Source organism: Coregonus clupeaformis, chromosome 23 (genome assembly GCF_020615455.1).
Source record: "Coregonus clupeaformis isolate EN_2021a chromosome 23, ASM2061545v1, whole genome shotgun sequence".
Classification (NCBI taxonomy): Eukaryota; Metazoa; Chordata; class Actinopteri; order Salmoniformes; family Salmonidae; genus Coregonus; species Coregonus clupeaformis.
In genome coordinates this window covers 913,312-925,000 of record NC_059214.1, presented here as the reverse complement: position 1 = coordinate 925,000, position 11,689 = coordinate 913,312, and the positions used below count along the sequence as shown (strand labels likewise).

The following is an 11,689-nucleotide window of genomic DNA, read 5'->3' as shown; positions in this document are numbered from 1 at the left end:
ACACTACTGCACAAAGAGCTGGACACCCTACCTCCCTCCCTCCCTCCCTCCCTTCCTCCCTTCCATCCTTCCTTCCTTCCTTCCTTCCTTCCTTCCTTCCTTCCTTCCTTCCTTCCTTCCTTCCTTCCTTCCTTCCTTCCTTCCTTCCTTCCTTCCACCCTCCCCTCCCTCCCTCCCTCCCTCCCTCCCTCTTCCTTCCTTCCTTCCTTCCTTCCTTCCTTCCTTCCTTCCTTCCTTCCTTCCTCCCTCCTCCTCCCTCCCTCCCTCCCTCCCTCTCCCTCTCTCTCTCTCTCTCTCTCTCTCTCTCCCTCTCTCCTTCCTTATCTATTGCCTTTCTCAGTCTGTCCCCTCTGTGTTTGGATAGTCAGGATAGTCAAACAGTCGCTGCTCACAACTGCTCTTGTTTGTGTGACCTTCAGAAGATTAAAGATTAACACCTCCACACTCGCTCACACGCCAAACACACAAGACAAACACACACAAACACACAAACATCTTCTCTCGTAGTAGGCTACACGGGGTGTGTGTTTAGTGTTTGTTTTCTAACAGGATATGCTGAGATCAGGTGTCATAATGACTGATCCTGCTGCATCCTGCTTTTCATTCAAAATGGACATCTGCCTTCCTCAGGGCAGAAAGGTACAGAACTTATGGCAAAATGATGTGTAACCAATGCAATAGAATGTGATAAAGCTTGTGTTTAAAAGTTGATTCAGCACAAACCCTGACAATTCAACTGTCTCACTCTGAGGAAGTTACTGGTAGACAAGGAGAAAAGGAAAAACAGAACTTGTCTCGTTCGTTTGTGTCCCTCCACCCCTCCCTCTGTCTGTAACACACAGGTTGTAAGTGTCATAAATATTCCCGGGGATGTGCTGCATGTGAAAGGACCTGAGCAGAGCACTGATCGAGGACCGCTGTACGGTGTTAATCACCCTGCTGAAAGGACCTGAGCAGAGCACTGATCGAGGACCGCTGTACGGTGATAATCACCCTGCTGAAAGGACCTGAGCAGAGCACTGAACGAGGACCGTTGTACGGTGTTAATCACCCTGCTGAAAGGACCTGAGCAGAGCACTGAACGAGGACCGCTGTACGGTGATAATCACCCTGCTGAAAGGACCTGAGCAGAGCACTGAACGAGGACCGCTGTACGGTGATAATCACCCTGCTGAAAGGACCTGAGCAGAGCACTGAACGAGGACCGTTGTACGGTGATAATCACCCTGCCGAAAGGACCTGAGCAGAGCACTGAACGAGGACCGCTGTACGGTGTTAATCACCCTGCTGAAAGGACCTGAGCAGAGCACTGAACGAGGACCGTTGTACGGTGATAATCACCCTGCCGAAAGGACCTGAGCAGAGCACTGAACGAGGACCGCTGTACGGTGTTAATCACCCTGCTGAAAGGACCTGAGCAGAGCACTGAACGAGGACCGTTGTACGGTGATAATCACCCTGCCGAAAGGACCTGAGCAGAGCACTGAACGAGGACCGTTGTACGGTGATAATCACCCTGCCGAAAGGACCTGAGCAGAGCACTGAACGAGGACCGCTGTACGGTGTTAATCACCCTACTCTACTGCTGTTAATAAGGCAACCATGGGCCTCCACACACACCAATTGTGACCGTTTATTGTCACAGAGACTGGGCCATACAGGTGTAGGATGGGCAGATTCAGGATGTAGGAAGGTGCAGTAGGTCAGGTTTCTCTACTGTAGACCAGTAGGTCAGGTTTCTCTACTGTAGACCAGTAGGTCAGGTTTCTCTACTGTAGACCAGTAGGTCAGGTTTCTCTACTGTAGACCAGTAGGTCAGGCTTCTCTACTGTAGACCAGTAGGTCAGGCTTCTCTACTGTAGACCAGTAGGTCAGGTTTCTCTACTGTAGACCAGTAGGTCAGGTTTCTCTACTGTAGACCAGTAGGTCAGGTTTCTCTACTGTAGACCAGTAGGTCAGGTTTCTCTACTGTAGACCAGTAGGTCAGGTTTCTCTACTGTAGACCAGTAGGTCAGGTTTCTCTACTGTAGACCAGTAGGTCAGGTTTCTCTACTGTAGACCAGTAGGTCAGGCTTCTCTACTGTAGACCTACTGTCACTCCATTAGGGGCCGAGGTGAGAAGGGCCACAGGATCCTGCTCTTACTTCAGCTCTCTCTCTCTCTCTCTCTCTCTCTCTCTCTCTCTCTCTCTCTCTCTCTCTCTCTCTCTCTCTCTCTCTCTCTCTCTCTTTTTCTGAAACTGGATCCTCCTCTCCTGTCTCTGTTCATCTATGTTCCCTAAACCCTGCATTCCATCTCTCCTTCTCTCTATCTGTCTTTCCTAAACCCTGGCTTGCTATTTGTGTGGCCCGCCAACACTGCCACAATGACAGCCTCAACCTAATCCTGTCACAATAGTCTACTGCTCCTCTACCCAGAGTTCTCAATAGTCTACTGCTCCTCTACCCCAGAGTTCTCAATAGTCTACTGCTCCTCTAACCCAGAGTTCTCAATAGTCTACTGCTCCTCTACCCCAGAGTTCTCAATAGTCTACTGCTCCTCTAACCCAGAGTTCTCAATAGTCTACTGCTCCTCTACCCCAGAGTTCTCAATAGTCTACTGCTCCTCTACCCCAGAGTTCTCAATAGTCTACTGCTCCTCTACCCCAGAGTTCTCAATAGTCTACTGCTCCTCTACCCCAGAGTTCTCAATAGTCTACTGCTCCTCTACCCCAGAGTTCTCAATAGTCTACTGCTCCTCTAACCCAGAGTTCTCAATAGTCTACTGCTCCTCTAACCCAGAGTTCTCAATAGTCTACTGCTCCTCTACCCAGAGTTCTCAATAGTCTACTGCTCCTCTACCCCAGAGTTCTCAATAGTCTACTGCTCCTCTACCCCAGAGTTCTCAATAGTCTACTGCTCCTCTACCCCAGAGTTCTCAATAGTCTACTGCTCCTCTACCCAGAGTTCTCAATAGTCTACTGCTCCTCTACCCAGAGTTCTCAATAGTCTACTGCTCCTCTACCCCAGAGTTCTCAATAGTCTACTGCTCCTCTAACCCAGAGATCTAAGAAAACACTGAAAAGAGCGAGGATAACCAAGGAGCGGACATCTGTGTTGATGGAAGACAACACAGAGGGAAGGAGGTAGGGAGGGATATAATGCAGTGTTTGACTTTCAATCATCAGGCCAATATGGAGATTCATTAGTCTAGGAGACAATGAGACGAGACAAGGGGTAGCAGGAGTTAATCCACCCATTCTGCCGTGCTGTAACCTCTTCACCCTCCGTCAGCCAGCCGAGGGGACAGGGGTCTTTATCAATCGTCTGTCGACTGTCACGCTATCCCCCCATCCTCTCTCCCTCTCCCTCCTCTCCCTCTCCCTCTCCCTCTCCCCCTCCTCTCTCTCTCTCTCTCTCTCTCTCCCTCTCCCTCTCCCTCTCCCTCTCTCTCCCCCCCTCTCCCTCTCCCTCTCCCTCCTCCCCTCTCCCTCTCCCTCTCCCTCTACCTCCCCCATCATCTCTCCCTCTCCCTCTCCCTCTCCCTCTCCCTCTCCCTCTTCCTCTCCCTCTCTCTCCCCCTTCTCTCTCTCCCTCTCCCTCTCCCTCTCCCTCCCCCTCTCCCTCTCCCTCTCCCCCCCCCATCCCCTCTCCCTCTCCCTCCTCTCTCCCCCCTCTCTCTCTCCCTCTCCCTCTCCCTCTCCCTCTCTCCCCCCATCCCCTCTCCCTCTCCCTCTCTCCCCCCCTCCCCTCTCCCTCTCCCTCTCCCTCTCTCTCCCCCCTCTCTCCCTCTCCCCCTCTCCCTCTCCCTCTCCTCTCCCTCTTCCTCTCCCTCTCTCTCCCCCTTCTCTATCTCCCTCTCCCTCTCCCTCTCTCCCCCCATCCCCTCTCCCTCTCCCTCTCCCTCTCTCTCCCCCCCTCTCCCTCTCCCTCTCCCTCTCCCTCTCCCTCTCCCTCTCCCTCTCTCCCCCATCCCCTCTCCCTCTCCCTCTCCCTCTCTCTCCCCCCTCTCCCTCTCCCTCTCCCTCTCCCTCTCCCTCTCCCTCTCCCTCTCCCTCTCCCTCTCCCTCCCTCTCCCTCTCCCCTCTCCCTCTCCCTCTCCCTCTCCCCTCTCTCTCCCTCTCCCTCTCCCTCTCCCTCTCCCTCTCCCTCTCCTCTCTCCCTCTCCCTCTCCCTCTCCCTCCTCTCCCTCTCCCTCTCCCTCTCCTCTCCCTCTCCCTCTCCCTCTCCCTCTTCCTCTCCCTCTCTCTCCCCCTTCTCTCTCTCCCTCTCCCTCTCCCTCTCTCCCCCCATCCCCTCTCCCTCTCTCTCCCCCTCTCTCTCTCCCTCTCCCTCTCCCTCTCCCTCTCCCTCTCTCCCCCATCCCCTCTCCCTCTCCCTCTCTCCCCCCATCCTCTCCCTCTCCCTCTCCCTCTCTCCCCCCCTCTCTCTCCCTCTCCCTCTCCCTCTCCCTCTCCTCTCCCTCTCCCTCTCCCTCTCCCTCTCCCTCTCTCTCCCCCTTCTCTCTCTCCCTCTCCCTCTCTCTCTTCCTTTCTTCCCCCATCCCCTCTCCCTCTCCCTCTCCCTCTCCCTCTCTCCCCCATCCCCTCTCCCTCTCCCTCTCCCTCTCTCTCCCCCTCTCCCTCTCCCTCTCCCTCTCCCTCCCCATCCCCATCCCCTCCCCTCTCCCTCTCCCTCTCTCCCCCATCCCCTCTCCCTCTCCCTCTCCCTCTCTCTCCCCCTTCTCTCTCTCCCTCTCCCTCTCCCTCTCCCTCCCCATCCCCTCTCCCTCTCCCTCTCCCTCTCTCTCCCCCCATCCCCTCTCCCTCTCCCTCTCCCTCTCTCCCCCATCCCCTCTCCCTCTCCCTCTCCCTCTCTCTCCCCCTCTCCCTCTCCCTCTCCCTCTCCCTCTCCCTCTCCCTCTCCCTCTCCCTCTCCCTCTCCATCCCCATCCCTCTCCCTCCTTCTCTCCCTCTCTCCCCCCATCCCCTCTCCCTCTCCCTCTCCTCTCTCCTCTCTCTCCCCTTCTCTCTCTCCCTCTCCCTCTCCCTCTCCCTCTCCCTCTCCCTCCCCATCCCCTCTCCCTCTCCCTCTCCCTCTCCTCTCTCTCCCCCTCTCCCTCTCCCTCTCCCTCTCCCTCTCCCTCTCCCTCTCCCTCTCCCTCTCCCTCCCCCCTCTCCCTCTCCCTCTCCCTCCCCCCCCTCTCTCTCTATACCTCCGGCCCTACTTTCGTCCTCTAATCCAGGTCCTATGTATGCCTACTCAGCCCAGCCATAATTACCCCACGACCCCTAGGGGCCCACACTTTCTGCTCTCTCTCTATCTCTTTTTACCTCTCTTTATCACTTTCCCTTTCTCTCGCTCCCTGCCTCCTGATTTTCATAAATGCGATCTTAATCAACAACTTTTCTTCTGGGCGTTGTCATGGGATACCTGTCTATTGAACCCTACTTCTCAGTACACTGTGCTAAAACAGGATGATTCCACTCTTCCCCCTCAATCCCTCTCTTTCTTTTCCTCCCTTTCTTTCTCTTTCTACATTCTCTCTGCAAACCCAGCCCTAACCCGACCCTCCCTTCCACGCTAGACTGAGAGCTAAATTTAAATAAGGGGATTTTTTTTCTTTACGTTCCTTTCTTTCCTTTGAGAGAGAGAGAGAGAGAGAGAGAGAGAGAGAGAGAGAGAGAGAGAGAGAGAGAGAGAGAGACAACATCAGTGGGGACTCCCTGGGTAGTTTTGTGATGTGGGTAAGATGGATGGGGGGATGGGGTGGAGAAGAAGGAGGGCAACATTACAACATTTAGCCTATCCTCGTCACTCATTCATAATGGATCTACATCTCTATGCCCCCCTCCACTCCCTCCCCCATTCACAAAAGGAGGCATAGATGTGCCCCCAGTGGCTGCCTGGCTGCCACAAAGGCCCTGGGTTCTATGTAATCTCTTAATGAACTGCACTGGAGAAGAGGGACTGTTCCCTCACATAAACCGTGTACAGCAGACCTCCCTTTTGTTTCTCTCGCCCAACTACAAAATGGATTACTAGAGGAAGGGGGTATGGGGGAGTAGGGGGGCTGGTCTTTCTGAGGAGACACAGGCATCGGTAGTAAAGTAGTAAAGCAGTAAAGTAGTAAAGTAGTAGCTTTGTAAAGTTGTAAAGTAGAAGAGTAGTACAGTAGTAAAGTAGTTAAGTAGTAGAGTATTAAAGTAGTAGAGTAGTGAAGTTGTAAAGTTGTAAAGTTGTAAAGTTGTAAAGTTGTAAAGTTGTAAAGTTGTAAAGTAGTAAATAGTTAAGTAGTAAAGTAGTAAAGCAGAAGAGTAGTAAAGTAGTAGAGCAGTAGAGTAGAAAAGTTGTAAAGTAGTAGAGGAGTAAAGTACTAAAGTACTAAAGTAGTGAAGTAGTAAAGTAGTAAAGTAGTAAAGTAGTAAAGTAGTAGAGTAGTATAGTGGTAAAGTTGTAACGTTGTAAAGTTGTAACGTTGTAACGTTGTAACGTTGTAACGTTGTAAAGTTGTAAAGTAGTGAAGTAGTAGAGTTGTAAAGTAGTAAAGTACTAAAGTAGTAGAGTAGTAAAGTAGTAAAGTAGTAAAGTAGTAAAGTAGTAAAGTAGTAAAGTAGTAAAGTAGTAAAGTAGTATAGTAGTATAGTACTAAAGTAGTAGAGTAGTAAAGTAGTAGAGGAGTAAAGTAGTAGAGTAGTAAAGTAGTAGAGTAGTATTGTAGTAAAGTAGTAGAGTAGTAAAGTAGTAAAGTAGTAGAGGAGTAAAGTAGTAGAGTAGTAAAGTAGTAGAGTAGTAAAGTAGTAGATGAGTAAAGTAGTAGAGTAGTAAAGTAGTAGAGTAGTAAAGTAGTAGAGTAGTATTGTAGTAAAGTAGTAGAGTAGTAAAGTAGTAAAGTAGTAGAGGAGTAAAGTAGTAGGGTAGTAAGGTAGTAAAGTAGTAAAGTAGTAAAGCGTAAACAACACTGAGGGCCCATAGTGTGAGTTTTCTCCTCAGCATGTACGGGACACACACACACAGTACAGACACACACACAGTACAGACACACACACTACAGACACACTACACACTACAGACACACAGTACACACACACACACACACTACAGACACACAGTACACACATACACACACAGTACACACACACACACAGTACACACACACACACACACACACACACAGACACACACAGCACATACACACACACACACACACACACAACAGAGATAGTGCATAGCTCCAGCCTTTTCCACTCTCCCAGCCTACACACAAACCCTAAAGGCAAAGCATTCCCATTCTAACATCCACCCTCCCTGAATGTTAAAGAAGAACATCCACCCTCCCTGAATGTTAAAGAACATCCACCCTCCCTGAATGTTAAAGAACATCCACCCTCCCTGAATGTTAAAGACCATCCACCCTCCCCGAATGTTAAAGACCATCCACCCTCCCTGAATGTTAAAGAAGAACATCCACCCTCCCTGAATGTTAAAGACCATCCACCCTCCCTGAATGTTAAAGAACATCCACCCTCCCTGAATGTTAAAGACCATCCACCCTCCCTGAATGTTAAAGAAGAACACTACTCAAACTCCTGGGGAGAAAGGCTCTGCTCAACATATTGTTGTACTTGAGAATCAAAGATGGTTACACTTTAGTAAGCCTATCATTGAATTAAATCTTAAATCTTTGAAAGTTTGAAATTGCAATTCAGTCAAATGTTTTATGTAACTGTTATCTTATATCACTTCAATAGAGAAAATTAGATTAGACATTCAACATGAATTGATGCTGTATTTCAACAAGGCGCCATATGACTAATTAGGCATATTCCAATGATGTAAAGTTGATTTAACATTGTAATTCTGTCAGCAGAATATAGAAAAGGTGAATTACTGGGGGCCAAAATGTCCCTGTCTGCACAATAGTGTCTATATGACCAGAGAATAGCATCACATCACCTGATTATTAGCTTTGAACTCATCACCCAGACAGAACATAAAGAATGTGCACACAAGCTAATTCCGTGGAATGCCCGTTGTCTTTGTGGGCCTAGTAAAGGCCTATACTTGCTTCGAGGGTGGACACTTTTTCGGTCTATTTTCAATAGGAAGAGTGACATGCCACGTTAAATGACACACAGCCATTTGAAAGGCATGCATTTACTGCTATAAATGAAGAATGTTCCCTTTACAGAAAATAAAATATAGGTTATTTCTACAAGCACATAGGCCTATATATTTTTATATTTTGGAGGACTAGGCGTACAAAAAGTCAAGAGAGATCAGGAGAATAGACTTTGAAAGGCATATAGTCTAGGCATAGGCCAACAATTCATTAATTGATTAATTATTTGATGATTTCAAAAATGAAGAATTTGTTTTATCGATATTGTTTTTACATTCAATAGACAACAATGTGCCACGACGGAGGTTAAAAGTTTGCTTAAATAAAGTCACACTGCACTTGGAGTGTGTGACCAAATGCTTAATGCAAAGCAGGCGTCATTGCGACGTTTTGTATCCGCATCAATCGTCTCGCATCCCGCGCTTACAACCCACTCAACTCCTCGCCTCCGCCACCTTCAGCCAAACGGTGATCTAACCGTGATCTAATGAGATCTAACGGTGATCTAATGAGATCTAATGAGTGTCCTACGGTTTATCTCCATTTCTCCATCTCACACGCTCGAGGCTGATGTAATGATTTCAAATCGTGTACTGTAAATTATGGATCTGAAATAAATCGAAACAAAAAATATATGAATTTGGTACATATTTACAGGCGTTTCATTGACAACGACTTCTGTCATTCATCGATATTCCTGCTAAGTGCGAACGGTTGTTACTACCACCATTCCACAGCCAGAAAAGCCTACAGGCATAAGCCAGACAATACGCATGCGGCATAGCAACTGCTCGGTAGGATCCAAGCTCAACAGCAAAATATGAAATCCTCTCTTGAATTCCGACGATAACTGCCACAGCAATAAAGTCAACACCATCAGCACTCACCGAGTGAATGCCTAAAGACAATCTGATGAGAGAACAGCGCACATCCATAAAATTGTGATTATCAATCATGAAGAAAAAGCAACAATGGACACCTGTTAGTCTATCTGTCATAACGTTCCCGATCCCACTTGTTTTATATGTATTTATTCATGCCTGTTTAGGACGGGGTAGCTGAGGCATGCAAGCACCTTGTTGAATTGAAGCCAAAAGTTAAATTATTAAGTACGTCCGAGTTACGCCTTGTGGACATGGGCACAAAGAGGGTTTGACCCCCTGAAATTCCTCGTCTGAGGTTGCGATGTTTTTAATGCATAATTCAACTCTTCATTTTCATGGGGCTGACTTAAGTTAGTGATGGTTGCAAATGAGACCGCAAGTTAAATGGGAATATGCTGACCTAATAAAACATTTTAATTCAGTAGTGAATACACTATCATAATTATTCACATATTATGCCCTTTTTACTGTAAGTAGATGCTAAAACCAAGTAGGTCTATTAATTTAAACGGGGCCCCTGCTGTATATTATAAAGTTGAATAGGCTTACCAAACTAAAAAAATTGGCCCATTGAACAGCTACCCCAAATAGGCCCACGGCGCAGTAACACTGTTGTCAGTAAAGAGGCCTATGGTCGAACTTTCTGTGAATAATTTACAATTACAAATATGTCAACATTTATTTTCATATAGGCTAATAACATTCGCGCAAAAAAGTCATGGATGTATTTAATAGGCTACACCAAAGTGAATGCATAATGTCATTTATTCAAATGTATGCGGTAGAGGCAAAAATGAATTGAAAAAAAAATAGAAGGGTTAATTACAAGTCTCCGTTTTTTTTTCAAGATATTGAAATATTACGATTTTCCATAATTTGGTGAAGTATATCTGACTATTATTGACCAAAAAAGTAAGTTTGTCTCAACTGTAACCACATCTTGTTGATAATCAGACGTTCTGTAAACAATTGACTACTATGACATCTACAGTAGACCCACGAAATATTAGAAATGACAAAAAATCGCACTAGCATTCATCATCTCGCTATCAACGGAGGTTATGTATCGCCTACTTCTACCTTACCCGGTGCTTGGCGGTCGGCGCAAACCGGTCTCAACGCAAAAACTCTCCATACAATGTATGTCAAATGAGCTATTCTATCAATTTACACGTTAGGAATATTACATCTATCATGTCAGGTATTTCTACGGACACCTCGTTTATAAGATAACGTGACAAGCCTTATTTACAAAGGTAATGGACAGCGCTAAATCATGTATTTTTGGACATATATATGCTATTTCCCCTTGTTGAATGAGTGCGGTCGACGCGTGCTTCACTTACTTGGTATTTGTTGTGTTCCAATATATGGCCTCCATAACTACCGCCCTGGTCAAGATCATCTTGCACGCAATAAACAAAACTCCAAAATAATATCTCCACATCGAGTCCCCCATTATTGCGGTCTTCTGGGAGGGTCACAATCCGATCCGAAAGGATATGTCCAAAAAAAAGAGACTTGAAACGCCCAAGAGAATGACTGAGGCAGTTCGACTCTAGATCACGATCCGACCAGGGGAAAGAGACGAAGAAGCAAATGCGTAAACCAATCAAATGTAGAGCATCTCCAAGAAGGGACCTGCTGCGGAGTTAGTCCCTTTACACGAGCTCCTCCGGAATACAAAAACCAAAGGTGCAAGGCAGTCTTTCATACAGAGATAGAGAGAGAGAGAGAGAGGGGAGAAGATAGCGCGTCAATATTCTCCTTCAGCGAGCCGACCTTAGCACAGGGTACATTCCTCGCAACAGAAAGGCGACCCTGTCGCAGCCGTTGTCCACTTCCACGAGCGCAGACGCAAAGAATAAATCCCCCGTTTGTCCGGTTCTTGGTAAACCAGTCAAGGTACCAATCCAAAGTGCGCCAGCTCCTCTCGAGTAGCAGCAGGCAAGACAGAGAGAGAGATCTGTTCGAGATACAGTATTCCCTTTAGAGCTGGTGGTGATGAGCAAACTGGATGCAATGAAAATTAATTGTGGATGAGAGTAGAAAAATGTAGAAAAAACAATGATATCGGATGAAGAAAAATAAATATCAAATATGACAATGAACGAAACCAAATCAACTCAAATGAAAGTTGTCATACTATGGGTCCATTTCGGTTGCAAATGAACTGCTGTGGTTTGAATCCTGCAGATCCGAATGAAATGATTTGCGAAAACGCATAGGGATGCTTGAATGCTGCGCGGAGCCTGGATTGCAAGTAACTGCAAGTGACCGCGATTCAGAATATTTGGCAGAGCTTGTTTTACAGTGACTCCGCCCACGTACCTCCTTATTGGGCAGTTCTCCGAAAGTCAATAGGAATAATCCTGTCAATCAAACGAGGCAACTCGGCAACTGGTTCAACTGCAAAACAGCAGTATTAGCGAATGGAATAGAATTGGAGAAAGCAGTCAAATGACGTTATATTGTATTAATAGCGCATTGACCAAGATATAGATTTTATCTCAAAAATTGTCTTTAAAATAAAGTGCAATATGCTTGACTACATTTTGAGTCATTTAGCAGACGCTCTTATCCAGAGCGGCTTACAGTTAGTGAGTGCATACATTTTCATACTGGCCCCCGTGGGAAACGAACCCACAACCCTGGCGTTGCAAGCGCCATGCTCTACCAACTGAGCTACAGGGGACTATAGTCTTCTGACAACATCACTTTAGGCA

The 11,689-nt window shown here is 47.2% G+C and overlaps 1 protein-coding gene across 1 annotated transcript in view; it reads right to left on the bottom strand.

The window, feature by feature from the left end:
- The window catches only part of LOC121536428 (ephrin-B2a-like), a 31,019-nt gene extending 19,805 nt beyond the window's left edge, over nt 1-11,214 (bottom strand). The window contains exon 1 of the mRNA XM_041843687.2: nt 10,310-11,214. Within this exon, the coding sequence (XP_041699621.1) occupies nt 10,310-10,422 (113 nt within the window). The 5' untranslated portion in view covers nt 10,423-11,214. The remainder of the gene's footprint in view (nt 1-10,309) is intronic.
- Nucleotides 11,215-11,689: the final 475 nt, after the last annotated feature.